At 44.4% G+C, this 20,266-nt stretch overlaps 1 protein-coding gene across 1 annotated transcript in view; it reads right to left on the minus strand.

The window, feature by feature from the left end:
- The window catches only part of RASGEF1C (RasGEF domain family member 1C), a 39,040-nt gene that overhangs the window by 15,772 nt on the left and 3,002 nt on the right, over positions 1–20,266 (minus strand). Inside the window, exons 3-6 of the mRNA XM_066616468.1 lie at positions 17,379–17,516; positions 9,674–9,886; positions 8,327–8,401; positions 1,392–1,487 (exon numbers count right to left, since the gene is read on the minus strand). Coding sequence (XP_066472565.1) covers positions 1,392–1,487; positions 8,327–8,401; positions 9,674–9,886; positions 17,379–17,516 — 522 coding nt within the window. The remainder of the gene's footprint in view (positions 1–1,391; positions 1,488–8,326; positions 8,402–9,673; positions 9,887–17,378; positions 17,517–20,266) is intronic.

Genomic DNA, 20,266 nt, shown 5'->3' on the forward strand with positions numbered 1-20,266 from the left:
CGTGTGCTGCTTCCTGGCCCCCACGGAGCCTTCCACACAGCTTACAAACTGCGCGGAGGACTCCACTGCAGTGGTCTGGGGCCACTAGAAGCAGCCCCAGACTGCTACCATGGAGACCCCCGCGGCACGGAAGGCTCCGTGGGGGCCTTGGCTGCCTCCTCCATTCCCCCTTGTTTTCAAAGGAGGAACGGAGGAGGCAGCTGCACGGAAGTAATTGCGGTGACAATGACATCACCGCAATTACTTCTGGGCCAGGTGTGCGGGGGGGCAGTGAAAGGGGGGCGAAACAGGGTGTGGGGGGCGGAATATTGGGATTGCCCCGGGCACGGGAACCTCCAGGAACGCCACTGCTTGCCACTGCACTTAAAGAGCCAGAGCCCCTAGCCTACAAAATCCCATGCGATTCAACTATCAACATTAGTTACAAATTTACTACTGCAGTAGTTCCCAAACTTGTCACCCACCAAGTGAACCAGAAAAGGGCCATTCCCCTTTAAGGCCCAGAAATTAGCAGCACCCCAATTGGGATGATCATGCAGCTGCAGGGGTAAAAGGTAAAGGTCCCCCCCCCCCCAGTGTTAAGCCTAGTTGTGTGGGGCTGTGCTCCTCTCCATTTCTAAGTCAAAGAGTTGGTGTTTGTCCACAAACAGTTTCCATTGTCATGCGGCCAGCATGACAAGAGGCCTAAGCACAGGAATGCCATCACCTTCCCACCAAGGTGGTATCCATTAATCTACTCAAATTTATATGCTTTTGAACTGCTAGGTTTGCTGCAGGGGAAGGAAGGGTTTTTTAAACTTACCTGGGGATTGCTATGGCTCTCCAGAGGATCTGGGAAGCCTATGACCCCCTCTGCAGCCCCCCTGGCAGCTCCAAACTGCTGGAAAAAAAGAAAAAAAAACAACTTCCAGTTTCACAACAAAAACAGAAGTGTTTTGTTTTCTTTTTCCCCAGTAATTTGGAGTTGCCAGGAGGGGCTAGGGGAGTTGCAGGCTTCCCAGACCCTCTGGAGAGCCATAGCAGACCCCAGGTAAGTTAAAAAAAAAAACCCTTCACTAACCTGCAGTAACAAGATCATCCTAGTCGTGTTGCTGCCTGCCCTCCCACCCCGCAAATACAGGGTTTCCAATGTTCGAGTAGGACTTTGGGAACCACTGTATCACTGCATCAATAGGAGCCTGTTTCCACATTTTCCATATGATTGTTATTTATCACAGTGCTCCTGTGAGAAGACCACAAACATAAAGGTGATTTATTTTTAAGAAACCCAATGTGAACAATGCAATTAGTCTGGGGAAAAATATATCCTTGTATGTGTTATTTAGTGAATGCTTTCAGAGTGGCTTTATAATCGGAAGGAGGTATAAAATGGCAGCGCACATCTTGCTTACCATGCAAATTTCTGTTGCTACAAGATAGCAGAGTCTGTTGAACCATTTTACATAGGCCTCAAGGTTACTTGTTTTCTTCTGTTCACTGAAACAGGGCTGGAAAACAAAAATCTGAAATGACACAACTAGATCCTGCTTAGCTTTTAAAAGAAAATAATTAACCACAGCAAATATAAATTGTGATTTTGTCATATACTGGTATGAAAGCATGTGCATATAAGCAACGGAGTATGACGCTTTCTACAAATCAAATCAATGCATGATGAACAATCTCTTTTTGCCTGGAGTCATTGTTCATGTGGCAATTTATTCCAATTCATGCTCACTAGGATATTAACAGCTAGGATATTGCAGTACACAAAGAGAAATGAGAATTTGGAGAAAATAAAATCAGACAGGCAGGCCTTTCCATGGAATATGTATTTAGCTTATGTCTTCAACTCCTAGAGTTCCCACAGTTCAGCAAATGCAATTGTCCATGGTGTTGTCTCGCATGAACAAAATATCTGATTAAGATAGGGAGAAAGATAGCAAGGCAAAAGATGACGCGGTTACAGTTCTGCATTTTATTCTGTTTAAAAATATCACTTCCTTCGCATTCTCTTGTCTTTGGGAGAATATCTTCACTACTGATCTCTCACTGACCTATTTCTGTATCATTGGTTGCAATGAAACAAGTCACTCAGATGGCAAAATATATCAGAAAATGTCATTCTTGTGACACAAATTTTTTAGACTGTGGTTGCTGGGAAATTGCCTGAGAGTGAGAGCTGTCAACTTCCCTGAAAATGAATTTTAGTTTGGTGACTAACAATGCAATCCTAGGCATGTCCCCTCAGAAATAAGCCCTATTGAGTACACTAACAACCCAAACTGTCTGTTTTTAGGGCTTAAAGACCCACTTCTGGGTCACACAGCAGTTCCTTGCTCCAGCCTCATCCCAGAATGCATCACAGGGCTGGGAGGAGCAAGGAACCCCCGCGAGACCTGGAAGTGGGACTTTAAGCTCTAAAAATAGCCTTGGAAGCTTGGAAACAGTGCAGTTTTGGTACAAAAGAGTAAGAGCCTCGATTTTCCTGTCTTTTTTTGTTTCAAGGCAATTAAACATGGACCCCAATATCCGCTGGCATCCATGGTAAGTCAAAACCACAGATGCCAGATGCAGATACTGTAGGTCCACTGGATTAGCATTTTCCAGTAGAAAAAGTCAGTTCAGATTTGTTAGTGCCACCCTTCGGTTCAGACTCAGGAACTCACACAATGGGTTTTATTCTGTCATCATCCCCATCTCAAACTGCCATGTATTATCCTTAATTAGTCCTTGTACTTTGTCCTCCTTTAGGAGAAATTTTGTTTTAAATCCAAGGATATTTAATGCTGCATGGAAAGTAAAGCCTTTGGGCACACATTAAGTTGCACTCAAACATTTCATTCAACTTTGTTGATTTATCCAGTTTGACTCCATATACTTTTTAATGTTTACCAATATTTACTTCTACATCATTTCATCATGTCATGCATCCCCCCCCCCACCCAATTTTATGTGCAGCGCAATCCTGACCTGCACTTGGGCCAGCTCCACTGGATTCTGAACCTCCAAGTTGGGTTGACCTCCAAGTTGGGCTACTAGCTTTACCTGGGGAAGGGGGCGAAAGTCCCCTTCTCCCAAGGAGGTGGCAGCGGCTGCCTAGAGCACGCTGGATGCAGCAGCAGCCATTTTCGGTGCCTCTGCAGCCCCACACACTGGGCAGCTCAGGATTGGGCTGTTAGGCTGCAATCCTATGCATGCTTTCCAGAGACTCAGCCCTGCTGAACTCAGTGTGACTTACTTCTGAGTAGACACATATAGGATTGGACTGTAAGTTATCAAATATTAACTATTAGTTCTGTTATCATTGTTTTAATTTGACCACTAATAGCTGAAGCAGTGTTTGCATCCCACTCTATACATGTGCACCCTGGGGCTTTGTCCCCCTTGATCTCTTCCCCAGCCAGTGTGTGGAGCAGTGTGTTAAGTTGAGCACACTGAACAGTTTGCATCACTTCAGATACAAATACGGCATTGCAACACCACTTATTTATAAGTGCTGCCACATTAAGATCTCCTTGCATATGGTAGCACTATATATGCAAGGAGGTCTTAAGATTGGAGCACTTTCAAATCAAGTGATTCCCCACAAGCATATCTGAAGTGGCAGATTCCCATTATGACTAGACTAGAGCTAAAACAGGTTTCTACAGTTAGTTTCTGTCAGGGCTGCAGGGGAGGATAGCCCTTGCTTTCCCGATAGCAGAATGGCAGGGGAGCATAGGGAGAGAGCCAAAGAAGCAGACACAGGCTTGTTTGTTGCAGAAGCATGTATTGGTAAAGGAGCAGGCAGAAGATTAGTCAGTCAAACGGTCCAGAAGTCAGGGATACAGCAGGTCACAGTCATGAGAAGTCACGAGTCCAAAATCAGTACACAAACCAGCAGCACGGCACACAGAAACTCCACCACAACAACCCACACCCGGGAGTCTGTGCTTGCTCCATATATAATGGGGCCAGCCAATCAGAATAGGGCGACCTCATAGTCACAAGACAGTCTTGTGGCCCACTCTGATTGGCTGTCCAGTGGTGCATTGCACCACTCCACCATAGCCTACCTGACTCTGCACACATCTTCCCAGGTCACATGGCTCCCACCTAACACAGGTGCATCTGATTGCTAATCACACATATACAGTGTAGCTGTTCCTTTACTTTACATTTCATACCAGGCCTGGACATCAAGGCCCCTCCTGCCACATCCTGGCTTACAACAATTCAGGGCCTGGGATGCCAAAGGCCTGACAGTTTCATAAAGCACAGCAAAGTCCAAATGATCTAAAACCTAATTATCAAAACCACTCAATGTGTACAGTTAACCTTCCCCCATTCCCTTCATGGAACTTAAAATCCAGGTAATTATATGCAAAAAGCATATCCTGTATCTGAGTTTCTGCCAGTATCCCAACGCTCGGATTACCCTCAGGTGTAAATAAGAATGTGCAGAATGACTTAAATGCTTGTGGTGGACTCTTTTGATAGAATGACTGCAAAATAAAATCTTTGCAGAACTGTAAATAGAGTACTGCAAATGCCTTGGTGCAAACCACTGGGCGGTGCTGCTGCTGGAACACGCTTTCCAGAAGTGCAGCCTGACTTACAGTATTGCAAATGCAATGCTCTATAGCACACAACTGGACCACTGCTGGAAATGACAAACGCCAGATGTGCAGCAACGGCCTCCCTGGAGCCCTGACACTTCTAAGTCAGTGGTGGGGACAGGCCAAAGGCAGTGTGGGGGAGGGGAGTGGGAGGACTGAGGACATTTCTGGGCAGGAAGGAGGGAGGAACCAGAGGCAGGAGGGGTGGATCTGGCAGCAGTGGTGCACACTGGACCTTGTATCATGTTTTTAAAACCGCCCCACCCCTTTTTTTCTCCTCGAACATACATCACAAAAATAGGTAGTGTCTGTCCAATGATACCCACTGTTGATTGGGTAACTTACCAGGAGCTAAGTGCAAAATGTTTTCACTTGCCTCCTGCAGGCTGGTTGATCACCATCACCCCATAGGATGCAGTGCACACCTTTTCAGTGTGGTTGCATCAGCACTGGTGGTGGTGGACAGCAGCGACGGACCTCCCCAGCCCCGCGTCCAGGGCAAAGGTTTGCGATGGCGCCCCCCGCAGGCTATTGCTGCCCCCGGTGCAAAAATCCACCCCCCCCCACCTGAGGCTCACGGAGCCTTGTGCAACCCAGGGCTGTGTCGGGGAAGCCTCTCTGAGGTTCCCCGATGTGATAAACTGTGCATCCAGAAAACCGGAAGCACAATTTCCGATCCCGTCGGGAGCCTCAGAGAGGCTTCTGTGGAGTCCTAGAGGTTCACACCTGGGGAATTTGCCCCATCAGACCTAATGATAGGTCTGCAACTGATGGACAGGATTGCAGGACATTGCAGCCTCTCATGTGCTTGATAATCTTTCTGTGTTTGTGGTCCTACTAGTTAGTCTCTAGACCAGAAAAGGCTTAAAATGTTTTCACTAAAAGGCCAAAGTTATGCATAAAGAAACTTCCCACTTGTTGAAACTGTGGAATTTAGAGGGAAAAGTATGCCTCCTGTTCATCTGTCTTTTCTCATAATCCTCTTGCTGAATTTCACAAGAGTTCTCTAACCTGGACTATGGGGTTTTATTTGTTTGTTTTTTAATCTCTGAGGTTCTGACTGCTAGCTAGGCTGGCACACGTTCCCCAGGCTGTCACTTATATGGACTTTCTGGCTTGCCTAAGTTCTTGCCTTGTTCTTCTGTGACCTTGCTTCTACTCAGCAGAAGAGAGGGGCTTCATCAGACAAACTACATAACATCTTAACCTCTCTGCTATTTCATTCTGCCTGACAAAAAGAAGCTTCCCTAGTGAAATTATGTTTCAAGCTACGACCTTTCTAGAGTAAGGAAACAAATCAAGGAAGAGGTTGGTATCCTAGTTAGCAACACAGAATTATGCTATACCCTTAAATTCACCCAATGCACTAGGGTGCAATTGTAGCATCTCCTGTGTATTTTTCTCCCAGCCCTGTTATAATAATATAATAATAATACTGGTATTTATATACTGCCTTTCTGGTCATTGGATTACTTCTCTGACTTTATTCAAGGCAGTTCACATAGGCAGGCTGTCTCTAAACTCCTGATGGGATTTTTACAATAACAGAAAGGTTCTATCTTTCAAGAACTACACAACATTTCAGATGGATCTTTTACGGTCTGGTATCACTTCTGGCCCCCAGTTGCCTCCCATGCTGGCTGACAAGCAGCTCCTTCATCTCTCACTTGAAGGGCAGCCAAGACACTTCTTCACACCAAAGAGCAGGTGGAATAACTCAGATCAGTTTGTCAGCTGCTTCAAGGTCTTGCTGTTCACGGAGCTGCCGGTGGCCTCGAACTGGTGACCTTCAAATGTTATCTTCAGGCTAACAGAGGCACATTTAGCACCGGGACCCACTTTTTTTTTTTAAATGAGAATCTGTCAAAACCCACTGGAAGTGATGTCATGACCGGAAGTGACATCATCAAGCGGAAAATTTTAACAATCCTAGGCTGCAATCCTACCCACATTTACCCAGGAGTCAGTACCATTTACTATCATTGTTAAAAAAATAAACATAATAGCTTGTTAAAGTATAGTTCTGTAACATTTCCCCAAATGCAGTTACATACTATGGCAGCATCAAGTCTAGTATATTAAAAATAAAATATTGAAGTGAATGGGGACCCACCTGAAATTGGCTTGTGGCCCACCTAGTGGGTCCCGACCCACAGTTTGAGAAACACTGCTCTAGACCAGACCTGATGCCCAGACCAGAGCCTCCTGTTATGTGTCCCATCCGTGTGTGCAGGGATGTGAGGGACTGATGACCAGGTAAGTGTTTAATATTTAGTATAAGTCAGGGGTGCTCAATAGGTGGATCGCGATCTACTTGTAGATCGCGAGGCAAAATGAGTAGATCGCGGAGCCCTGTCTCTCCAAACTGTTAATATGTCAGTTTCGTCCAGTGACTAGACGAAACTGACATATGTAGCTAAACTGACACTGAAACTGACACTTTAGCTGTTCAGGCATGCAGCAACAAAACTGACAAAACTGACTAGACTCCAGCAGGGGCTCCATACATTAAAGGTGGTGTCTGTCAGACGCTTCCTTCCCCCCTGGTAGATCTCCGGGCCTTGCTGGGTTTCAAAGTAGCTCTCGAGCCAAAAAAGTGTGAGCACCCCTGGTATAAGTGTTAAGGAATGTAAAAGTGTGATCTCTGGATTCCATCCTGGCACCCTTAACTATTCTATAAAAATAGACACATTCCAGTTGCTTGGAATTCAAAGGAATTTTTTTTCTCCTACTGCCACAACAAATAATGCAACAACCAAGCAAAGCACCCTTCTTAGGTTCCAGGTGTATAATGAACAAATGCATCCCATGTTCCCATTTTAAATCCCAGTGGAAACTAAATGGCAGACGTTGTAAGATGTGCTGCTGATTTTCAGCCGTTTGTTTATTTGTGCAGCTTATGCTGAAGGAGAAGAGTTTTCAAGAGGGACTGGCAAGGAAGAAAAGGCAGCCTCTGTTCTCCGCTACCATTGTCTCAGGTACCAAAATAAAATTCTTTACCTCCTTTCTCTATATAATCAATAAACAGGATTTCCCAGTCACTGGAAATTCTGGCAGCCTGCTGCATTAAGATGTTTTTCTTTTAAGTCCTTCAAATCCAAGGCACCAGCTTGACAGGTGCATCAGTTTGAGCTTGCTTTTAGCTCATGCCTCTTGATTGTTCTTTATAGTTAGTCACATGCCAAATCCTTTTTTTTTTAAAAAAAGATCTATCTGTGCACCAATAATACATGAAGCAATAGCTTCTCCCATTGTCACTCCCACAGACACTAATGGGCATCTTGTCCTTGATGTTAACAAGACTGGAACCAAGTACACTTCTCCAAGGCAAAAGCTAATCTTCCTCCTGGAATTGCAGAGCAGACTTATTAGGCACTCTGTAACTACCAATATAAACTGTATTTTTCCCCCTGTTTATTCCAGTGTTTATGGAAACACAGTTTGTCTTCAGAGGTATATATGGGGGACATCTGAAACCTGGTAATAACATAAGGTAAGATCTAGGTGTGTGGGCTCATCTCAGCTTCACATAACGTGCATACTCATCATGTCTTTGACATCACAACAGACTCCAAAGCCTCAAGCAACTGTACACCGAATGCTTTGTTAAACCAATTGCAATGGGTTTTCCTATAAACAAATGCATCAAAGAATTCAGTACCTGTTACATGGCCATAACTACTAGTAATCTATTATGTATCTAGAATATGTTATGTAACTCGGAAAAAGGAAAAAAAAAGTGGTACCTTTGTGCTTTCCAATGAATCTTTATGGACAAATGCCTGAACAAATTCTTCAGGGCCAATGTGACTCAGTCTTTCCTTTTGCAAGAGATAAAATGAGAAAGAAGCTGTTAACAGAGCAACCAAAGAATTACTCAGTTGTTATTCATCGACAATGCCTGAAACATCATCAATCAGATTTGACAACAAAAATAGCGTTTTCACAGCATACATGAGCCTGATTCACACATTTGTTCTCTCATGCAGAATGCACCAGTTTAGTCCCGCCCCTGCAGAAAATGCACATGCTTAGTTAGCCACACCCTCTTAGCCCCCAAACATTCAAGCTTTTGGCTGCAGTAACAAACACTGAATGTGGGAATGTTTCTCCCTGTTTTTGCAACCCCAGAACTTTTCAGAGATCCAACCACAAGGAGAAATTATTCCCACATGCAGCATGTGGGAATCCTGCCAACAAACTGCCCCTCTGCCATCTTGACCTGGGCCAGTGGAGTGTCTGGGCAAGTGTGGTGCACGCATGGAGCTGCTGGCCATTTCCTCCAGTGGCTCCATCATGTGCAACAGCTGCGCAGTTTTTATGCCAGAGCAATGGGGTGCTGGGCTAGCACAGGGCAGTTGCCCAGCTTCTGCGGCTCGGCGGGCTCTTGGCCCGCCAAGCTGCGGAACAGTAGGGGGGAGCGGGGCGTTCTGGGGAGGAGGGAGGCCGGCAGGGGTGGAGAGAAGGTGGGGAGGAGGCGTGACGGGCACGTGTGATGCGGGGCGGGTGGGAGGTGGGTCTGCAGAGCTCTGCTCCGCAGGATCCAGGGCACTCGTGTAGGGCTGCGTGCCTTACACAAGTGCCTTTACCTGAGTAGCCTTTAGCGGAGTAGTAGTAAAGTGAGTAGTCCCATTGTGGGGCTGCTTACCTTACTCGGGGGAAGGGGACTAAAGTCCCCTTCTCCCAAGGCACCTCCCATGGTAGCCCAGGTGGCACAGGATCTGGCGGCAGCCCATCTCGGTGCTGCCAAGCTTGGACGCCCTGGGCAGCTCAGGACTGGGCTGCCCGTGTTTGTTCTGAAGACTGAAAAGTGGTGCTTTAGTAGAAAGTGTTTAACCCTTTAAATAGCTGAAATAAATAGATGAAAATAGCTTCCATCCTCCTAATGGTTCATGTGAATGAGCCTCAGAATGCTTCACTCTGATAGAAAGATTTCTTTTTCCTAATTTTAAGGAGGGAAGGTCTAGTTCATCATTGACTGCAACATAAAAAAAAAAATTCCTCATGGGAATTTACTAAAAAATTGCTTTTTTGCAGAATTAAAAATGTGGGCAAAAAATGTGGGCAAAAATTAAGTCTTGTTTTCCACTTACCAGCTCCACATGTGTTAGTTGCTGGGCCAAGGTGTAGGGATCACTGCAGACACTCAGCATTTCTCTTTGAATGGATGGAGGCTTACTTTTAAAAACAGTCACCTTGTCTGAGACAGCTGCATTTATCTTCACTATCCCTTCCTGCCCATGGTTAAGAGACGCAAGCTTCTGGTTGAGTGTTTGCAACAGTTGATTCATCTTTTTCCAATAGGCCTAAAGCAAGGAAAAGGGGAAAAAAACCCACACAGACAGGAAGAAAAGAAAAACAATACAAACCATAAGTTGAAAAAAACTAAAATTGTTTTGAATGAATGTTCCTATTCAAAAATATCCAGAAAGTGGGTTAGGATTTTATTTTCAGGCAATCTATTCTAGACTGTCCAGGAAACTTAATTACAGCCCCACCATATGCTCCACCTATGGCTGTTTACCACAAGACTGGCATCCAGCCAAACATGTGAACATAGTTCAGCCACAGATCACAAAGTAAGTTCCACATGTATCAACACAGGGGCAAGAGAGACAATTGTGCTTCTTGGAAAAGGGCAATAATGATGAATACAAGTCATCTTTTTGAGGGCTTCAATATTCCAGGTTGAAATATTTGCACTGGTATAAATTATTGCATTGTGGGTTGTATAACCATTTTTTTGTAGTTATTGTAGTTATTGTAGTTATTGCTTGTGAAATCTGTTCATGATGGGATGCATAGACAATTAGCAGCAGTTATTAAAATTATGTAATAATTGAGTGCAGTGTCCCTGGTGGGAAGGGAATGGCACCAGATATACAAACATTGCCACCAACATCCCATCATCTCCACTTTGAATGAACCCCTGTAAGGAAGAATGATCCTAAACCACTCTCCAGTTATCACCAGTAGTATACATATGCCAACTGATGCTATACCACTAATCTTACTATCATGTATCAGGTAGAATTAAAGTTTTCCTCAATTACTAATCTGGAAGTGTTTTCATGACCTATGAAGACAAAGAAAAAACAATCACTAATATTTAGTGAAGCAAATTGGTAAGATGGTGCAGGTCCAGCCTTGTTATACACACATTTTTTATACACAGATTTGACTCAACATGAATGGTCCCTGCAAATGAGAAGGAATGTGCTGATCCCTAGAGAAGGAAAAAAATGCACCCATTTAAAATCACAGTTAAAAAACTGCTTTTTACTGTTGCAGAGAAGCAGTCATACAAGTGATTACAGGTATAACCTAAGTATCCACAGATTTTTCTGTCTCAAAGCTGATGAGAAGGGCCCTTTAAATTAAAGGAAAACAGTCCTTTAATAATGCCAGAGAGGGCAGCTGGCCGACAATCCATCAATCATTCTCTCTGTAGGCTTCACTCCTCCCTTCCTCCTGAGTACCTGAAAGAAGGCTAAATGGCAGTGATTATCACCTTCTCCATTCTTTCCCCCTTGCTGGGGCTCCTGATGAAGAGAGGGATTGCTGCCTCCTAGTGAAGCCTAAGTGCCAGGAGAGAGACTGATGGCCTCTGTGTGCATAACAATGATCGGCAAGGCTGTTTTTAAATCATCAGAACAAAGAGACTTTGGGCACAATCCTAATTTTCCCCTTACCTCTGGGTAAGGGCTGCTGGCCACAATGGGTCTTCTCAGACTTGCGCCACCTCCTGAGGTGGCACAAGTCCAAGGAGAACGGAGCGGCTTGAAGTTGCTCCATTCTCCATGGGGACGGGGGCTGGGATCCGGCATAAGTGAGAGCTAATCAGCTTGAAACAATGGTGTCACTAGGATTCGCGTCACCCTGTGTGGGAGGCCTGTGCGTCACTTGCGCCTGTGCAGTGGGCGGGGCAACGCCCCAGGTGGTGGGCATGGTAATGTACCATCGCCCGTGCCCCAACTGGTTTTTTGGCTGTACATTTTGTCAGAACACAGATATTTCACTGTGGTTTGTTTTAGTGCATTCTGTATGAAATTACGCATTGATTGATATATAACATGATGGGATTATTCCTCCAAATTCTAATTTTAGTGATTTTGAAAACTTGTAGAGTCACACACACAGACACACCCCCATTCTTTCCATCTGTCTTCACGGCAGAAGATGTTGGGCAAATACCGCTGCCTGAACGACCCTCTTGATTAAGGAATTAAGGGCGCAATCCTAACCCCTTATGTCATTACTTTCCAGCACTGGCATAGTGGTGCCAATGGGATGTGTGCTGCATCCTGCAGTTGGGTGTCACTCATGGAGGCCTCCTGAAAGTAAGGGAATGTTTGTTACCTTACCTCAGAGCTTCATTGCCCTTATGTCAGTGCTGGAAAGATACCACTGGAAAGCACAGTGTTGGAAAGCACTGACATAAGGGGTTAGGATTGCGCCCTTAGTCAGATAGAGGTTAAAAGAGAAGATGTTTCAGACTTAATTGACAAATTAAAGATCAATAAGTCACCGGGCCCTGATGGCATCCACCCAAGAGTTATTAAGCAACTGAAGACGGAAGTTGCTAATCTCTTGACTAAAATATGCAACTTGTCCCTTAAAACAGCCACGGTGCCAGAAGACTGGAGGATAGCAAATGTCACACCGATCTTTAAAAAGGGGAGGGTAATTATAGGCCAGTCAGCCTGTTTCAGGTAAGATGGTGGAATGCCTCATCAAAGATAAAAAATCTTAAAACATATAGACGAACAAGCCTTGCTGAGGGAGAATCAGCATGGCTTCTGTAAGGATAAGTCTGGCCTCATGAACCTTTTAGAATTCTTTGAAAGGTCAACAGGCATGTGGATGCGGGAGAACCTGTGGATATTATATATCTGGACTTTCAGAAGGCATTTGACAAAGTCCCTCACCAAAGGGTGCTGAGAAAACTCCACAGTCAGAGAATTAGAGGGCAGGTCCTCTCCTGGATTAGGAACTGGTTGAGGTCCAGGAAGCAGAGAGTGGGTGTCAATGGGCAATTTTCACAATGGAGAAAGGTGAAAAGTGGAGTGCCCCAAACCTATGTCCTGGGACCTGTACTTTTCAACCTGGAAACAGGGTTGAGCAGTGAGTTGGCTAAGTTTGCAGATGACACCAAACTTTTCCGAGTGGCAAAGACCAGAAGAGATTGTGAAGAGCTCCAGAAGGATCTCTCCAAACTGGGAGACTGGGCAGCAAAATGGCAGATGCGTTTCAATGTAAGTAAGTGTAAAGTCATGCACATTGGGGCAAAGAATCAAAACTTTACATATAGGCTAATAGGTTGTGAGCTGTCTGAAACAGATCAGGAGAGAGATCTTGGGGTCCTTGTGGATAGCTTGATGAAAGTGTCGACCCAATGCGTGGCGACAGTGAAGAGGGCTAATTCCATGCTTGGGATCATTAGGAAAGGCATTGAGAATAAGACAGCTAATACTGTAATGCCGTTGTACAAATCGATGGTAAGGCCACACCTGGAGTATTGTGTCCAGTTCTGGTTGCCAAACCTCAAAAAGGACATAGTGGAGATGGAAAAGGTGCAAAAGAGAGCAACCAAAATGATTACTGGGCTGGGACACCTTCCCTGTGAGGAAAGGTTACAACGTTTGGGCCTCTTCAGTCTAGAAAAGAGGCACCTGAGGGGGGGGCATGATTGAGACATACAAAATCATGCAAGGGATGGACAGAGTGGATAGAGAGATGCTCTTTTCCCTCTCGCATAACACCAGAACCAGGGGACATCCACAAAAGTTGAGTGTTGGGAGAGTTAGAACAGACAGAAGAAAATATTTCTTTACCCAGCAAGAGGTTAGTTTGTGGATCCCCTTGCCACAGGATGTAGTGATGGCATCTTGCCTGGATGCCTTTAAGAGGGGATTGGACAAATTTCTGGAGGACAAGTTCATTATAGGTTACAAGTCATAGTAGGTATGTGCAAGCTCTTGATTTTAGAGGCAAGCTGCCTCTGATTGCCAGATGCAGGGGAGGGCACCAGGACACAGATTGTGTCTGAGCTCCCTTGGGCATTTGGTGGGCCACTATAAGATACAGGAAGCTGGACTAGATGGGCCCTTGGCCTGATCCAGCGGAGCTCTTCTTATGTTCTTATGTTTAATACTATACCAATAGAGCTGGCATTGGTAGGAGAATCCCAGCCCATAGGGAACGGGGGGGGGGGGAGGAGAAATAGCAGAAAATTGCATCTCTTCTCACCCCTCTGACCTGCCCACTCCCAAACAATGGACCATAGGATACAGACTGTATTTCAGAGTCAAACAAAGCAATTCCAGTATATAAGCCACTGCCAGGGAGACTACATGTCATCAGGTGCCCATGGAGGTGCAAGTGTGGCCAGATGGTGCCATGGTCGTTGAGGTAAGGGCAGGTTGATGACTACCCATACAAGTGCACAAATGAACTGGCAGGCCACTACAGTATGTGATCCACATCACAAGGATGCTCAAGGGTTGGACCAGTTGCAAATCCTAGGCAGCAGGAAGTTCTTACCCAATGAAGATATGGGCGGAATGGTAAGTCAAGCAACCCTACTTGAAACCACAGCAGGGACTCTGCTGGAACTTGGATGCCAGAGGGATGCCACATAGACAGGAGGAACAGGTTACAGTGGTCTGCCACCATGGCCAACAACGGCTACTTGGCAGCATCTTAGTTGCTGGGCTGGCTGCACTGGCAGGATGTAACTTGGACTCCGCTGTCTCCCCTCCTCCCTCAGCCTTGCTGGGCAAGCTCAGGATATGATGGACATTGTGCTGACTTCCATGCAACATTGTCGCAGGGTCCCAATAGAACTGAGCCTTAAGAGTATTACTGTGCAATATTAAAACCAGATATTTAATTCTTAAACAGGAATACATGCAAGACATGGGGGGGGGGGGCTTCCTGAACCTCCCAAGGTCTTATAAGGCATTAAAAACATCACTTCCAATTTCTCAGTGAAACCGGAAGTCATGTTATTTTGTCTGCCAAACTCGGTCTGAGCTTGGCAGAGGCCAGGCATGGACGTCCTTGGCCTCTGCTGAGCTCAGAAGCCTGCTCCCCTCACCTCTGGAGGCGTGTACGCAGGGAGGGTCACGCACAGGAGACACGCTGGAGCCGATCCATGGATGTGGATATGGCCCCCCTCCGGTATACATTTATCAGGGTGGGAGAGGCATAAAGCTAAACATGCTTACAGGAGGCATGCCTCTCTTACACTCTGGGAAAACAGTGCTGGTAACAGAAGGAGGAGTAAGTGAGAGCCAGTGTAGAGCAGTGTGTAAATGAAGTTGGATGTGAGCTGGGTTCAAGTCCCACCTCTGCTATGGACTCACTGTGTGGCTTTAGGCCAGCTGCTCTCTTTCAGCCTTTGCTCCCCATCTGTAAACGGAAATAAAAATTACTTACCTTGCAGAGTTGCTGTGAGATCAAATCCAATAAAATAGTAATACGATTTCACTTTTTTTTTTTAAATTGCTATATAAATGATTTATAGGAATTCACGCTAAGGGGTTCTTAACAGTAAAATCGTTATCTTTCTGTTCTGTTGTGGCCTCATGAAGTGCCAGCCCAGACAGTTTGGCAGTGCTAGTCATCTTAGAGCCACAGCTGTGATCCCAATCCCAGAAAGTCATTTTGCAGTCAAAGGGAGGTCTGGGCTTGTGGTTCTTAAATAGTAGCCCCTCCCTCTCCCCCATGCTACATAGCTACCTATTTGAAACTGAGGGGTTTTTTAAAAGTTTGTTATCTGGCATGGGAGAACTGTCTTCTGTTCAAAGGGAAAAAAGTCAAAACTCCCACTGGGCCCTTCAACATGGCTGAAGTGATTCTTTGAGTGGCAGCCATGACCTTTATCGTAAACAGCCCAATCTGGCCATGGATCCCCCTGTGTTTTAGCTTGTCATTTGGACTGAATCACTTTTAAAGCTCCTCCCTTGAAAGTCGCACAGGTAAGTTTTCAGTGTTTGCTTATCAATGAATAAAGATGGAATCTAAAATGATTCCAGCCTCTCTTGATACCTTCATGACTTCTTAACCGTTTATAGCAGCCATTTTCAACCACTGTGCTGCAGCACACTAGTGTGCCACGAGTGTTCCAGAGGTGGGCCACAGGAATTTGGGGAAAGATCAATTATTAGTAGAGCCAATGGGGATGTGAGCCCCCCCCCCCCCACTGGCAGCATGGTGAGCCTTGTCAATTGTCAAAAGCCTGATGGTGTGCCTGGACAATTTTAGTGCCTTGTCAGTGTGCCACAAGATGACAAAGGTTGAAAATCGCTGGTTTATGGCCTTAAAACTTAACAGGCCACCCAACGAGCTAATGTTTGGGACCACTAGTTTTGTATTCTTTTCATACAAAACACAAGGCTATACGTCCATCTTTTTGTGCGTGTGCCAAGATTCCCAGTTGTGCAATATTCATGCTGCAAATACTGTATTAATTAATGATATACCATATTTTTCGCTCCATAAGACGCACTTTTTCCCCCCCAAAAAGTGGGGGGGGGGAAGTGTGTGCGTCTTATGGAGCGAATACTGCAAAGCTGCAGGCGTTCTCAGGGCAGCAGAGCCTCCTTGGCAGGTGCTTCTGCCCCTGACCAGGGTCCTGCCTGCGCTCAATGGTAATGCAAATGCAAATGCAATGGTAACACAAATGCAAATTGTAATGCAAATGCCGGCGCTCAACGGTAATGCAAATGTTCAGCGCTTAGTGACAATGCACTTGCAGAAAAATACTACAGTACCTCATTCTACCAGTGCAAGGATGATAAAGCAGAAAAGGCTAGCATATAAAATTCCTTTTAAACTAGAGGTAGTAAAATATGCTAAGGAGCATGGAAACAGAGCAGTGGAGAGACATATTTTATTACACTATTTGGTTCAGAATATTTTTTTCCTGTTTTCCTCCTCTAAAAACTAGGTGCGTCTTATGGTCAGGTGCGTCTTATAGAGCGAAAAATACGGTAGGTTGGTTCCGCTGAACAAAATGTCCAAGAATAAAGGCTAAAAGATAAAAAGGGGAGGAGATGGGAAGAGGAAAAAAAAGTCTATAAAAGAGCAAGGCCTGGTATACACATGCAGCAGAATAACATGCACATGACGTTGATAGAATGGACTGTGCTATTTCATACTGCCAGGCGAGGAATTCAGTTATGAGTATTTTCCCCAATAACACACCAGTGAAAAAGCTGGCCAGAAGTCCTTCTTTTCAAGTTGATTGTTTTTGCTTGCTGGATGTTTCTATGAAGAAAACAATTCAAAAAATCCATCTCCTACCTGCAGCTTGAAATGATACAGTCCACTCTGCCATATCAGGACTCTACCACTGAATTCTGCCGCGTATGTAGACCAGATCAACAGAAAAAGCAACTAGAAAGCTACTGTAAACCTTCTTTAGATTTAACTATATTTTTGCATTTTCAATAAGGATGCTTTTCCTGTAAAATCAAATGAGACAGACCAAGATTTTCAATGAGATTTGAGAGGTGTGTGACTGAGATACATGCCGGAACTGTACTTTCTAGAATTCATAATTATACAGTTTTAAAAAATGTTTTTTTAATGCAAGATTTCATGTGTTTAAATTCTCTAAAATAACTTGAGTCACCTGGGTGACCTTTTAGTTGCCAAGTAAGAGAAGGCAACTGATGTTTTGCATGCTAAGAAAACACTGTTTCTTGGGGAAAAGGGAAGGTTAATAGTTAATGACAAAGAGTTAGCCAAACAACAGTTCTTTATGCGAGTTCTGTCTGCTGCCACCCTCACCTCATCGCATGGTGCTATCCGGTGGATAATGTCTTTCAAGCAGCCAATCATCCTCTCTTCCTGAAAATCATATGGAAATGTCTCTGTCCATTCTGTCAATAACTGTAAAATTTTGGGTCCAAATTTTCTTATCCGTGCCTGAATGCAGGGGGGAAAAATGATGGGTTAAAAGTTTCAGAGCAAACAGCAAGTTCAGAAACAATATAATGGATTTAACCTACATATGAATTTTCAAGGCACCAACAAAACTTATGTATGTACAATGGGTTTAATCCATTTTAATGTGTGCCACAGCTCACCTCAGATATTTCTAATGTTTGGCTATACATTCCAATGTCTTGTACAAGTACAATCTCTTCTAAAGGTATTTATTTTTGAGTCTAACAAACCACTGCCACAGTAAACCATTTTGACTTTTCCTTTGTTTTTTAAAAAATTTTTTTTGAGGCACTAGGGTGATATCACCTCACCGACACTGTGGATTATCTTAAAAATATGCCAGTTTCTAAATGCTTTAAAGGCAACTAAAGCAAGCTGTTTTCTCACAGTGCATACATTCATTATATTAATAGAAACTCTGGATCAGATGTTCTTTTGCTGCAGCCTCTGGACTAAGGGCACTTTCTAATTAAGCAAAATTATATTGTGCATTGTGAAGTTTCCTGCTTTTTCAATAAAACTGGTCAAAATGCCTGTTTTAGCTTTTGGTGGACAACAGGTTTCAGGGCAATGCAGCTTTCATATACAATAAAACCATAGTGAAAGGCCTAGGAAATGTCATGAGTGGCAATGAGGATCTGGCAGGGGGCCTTCCATTCCCGCCCCTATTATGATTTTCCTTTGCTGAACCATTGCTTACTCATGACCTTACTCTCCAAATCTGTAGGGAAGTCAATGATATTTTTGGGGAGAGAGGGGAAGCACATCTCCTGTGCCTCTCCTCCCACCAGCTGAAGGAGGTCTGGCATGGTTGCCTGCTTTCTGACTGCCTGCCTTCTAACTCTTTGTCACACTTTGCATAGCGCATCGATGTGTGTTAAATAGAGGGAAAACAGATACTGGGAACTTGCTGCTATTGCATGCCAATAAAATGTCCTAGTTCATGAGATATATAAAAGGAAATCCTCTGTAGGATTTCACAGGGGTATGGAGGAAAAAATTCTTGAGTCAAGTGATGAGCTTAAAAGTATTTAAAATAAATATTGTGATAATGAACAATAGCAGTAATAGGTGACAACAACATCCTCCAATGCAGTCAGTACTTGTGGCAGTGGTAGCACACAATGCATCATCAGATGGGAGGTGGGGGTGCCAATGGGAGGGCCCTGGGGCCCCCAGCAACCTGTTGCTGGCATTAGGAAAGTGAAGATCCTACTGGAATGAAAGCAAAATCTGTCCTCCATTCCAGCAACTGGGCAGCTGCCTCACCCTCTCTGACAGGGATCATGCAGGGTGGTGTAATGTCACGTGTACGTACTACACATCTCATGAACTGTAGCTCATAACAGCTAATGCTGCAATACATTTGTTAGCCTTTATTGTGTCACAAGACTCTTTGTTGTGTTTGCTGCTACAGACTAACATGGCTACCCCTCTGGATCCAGATTTTATACGAGTGTGACTTCTCCAGAACAGGAGCCAAACTTCCTCCTGGCCCTTAGTTGCGCACAGTTGTTGAGGGTTAAGTTCCTCATGTTCACACAGCCCTTCTTGGGTTCTTGTGAACATATGACTTTCTTCACCTGGGTAATGCTGGCGGATGAATCAAGAAGTATCCCAAGAATCTCCTGATGGTCACAGGAGACAGATTAGCAGACTGAATATATTGGTTCACATTTAGTTCACATATGGACTATTTGTCACAAGATTTGAAGACTGACTCCACACTACAAATTATCACTCTTAATTTGGGTCTCTGTTTTTAGTGACAGAATTGTCAAATGTGAGATGCATAATCTTTTCACTTTTGCCACACTAATGATTGAATTCTGCCACACTTGTTATTGAAGTTATTTAGAATATGTAAATTGGTTCGTTTGGTTTTTTTCTGGAGGAAGGCAGGAGGTCTACTCTAGAGGGTAGAACCTTTGTTTTCCTGAAGATAACATCGGAAGGTCGCCAGTTCAAGGCTGCTGGCAGCCTGAATGCCGAGACCTTGAAGCAGCTGACAAGCCAAGCCATTCCACCTGTAAGTGTCTTGGCTGCCCTTCAAGTTAGAGATGAAGGAGCTGCTTGTCAGCCTGCGTGGGAGGAAACTGGAGGCCAGAATGTAATACCAGATCAGCAAAACATCCATCTGAAATGTTACGGTTCTTGAACAATACAACCTTTTTCAATTGTAAAAATCCCTACGGGGATTTAGAACAGCCTGCCTATGTAAACCACCTTGAATTAAAGTCTGAGGAGAAATCTGATGACCAAGAAAGGCGGCATATAAATACCTGTATTATTATTATTATTATTATTGTGCGGGCAGTACAACACAGATGGGAACTGTGGCAGGGATAGGAGAGCTGACTCCAAGTGCATGCTTCTGTGCACTGTTTACAGGGAAAAAGGTTTCTACTGGTAACCAACTGAAGTTTTCTTCCTTATTCAAATCATACGTGGGGAGTGGTGGGGAGTCCACGGCAATCAGACCATGGCATATTTTTGCCCCATTTTGTATGCTCTCTCATGCATTCAACTGAATCAATTTATGCATTCTACAGAACATGCAGTTTGACCCTCAACTTAAAAAGAGGCGTCTATGCTCTTTGCCCTGCCAACATCCTAGCAAAGGTTGGGGTTGCAGTATATGGACTCTCATCGATTCTAACTCAATTTACAGAATCTGTTTGTAGCTGCATTTTCAAAAAAGCCATTCTATTGGTGCTTGAAAAACTCAA

The sequence above is a fragment of the Tiliqua scincoides genome, chromosome 2 (genome assembly GCF_035046505.1).
Source record: "Tiliqua scincoides isolate rTilSci1 chromosome 2, rTilSci1.hap2, whole genome shotgun sequence".
Lineage (NCBI taxonomy): Eukaryota > Metazoa > Chordata > Lepidosauria > Squamata > Scincidae > Tiliqua > Tiliqua scincoides.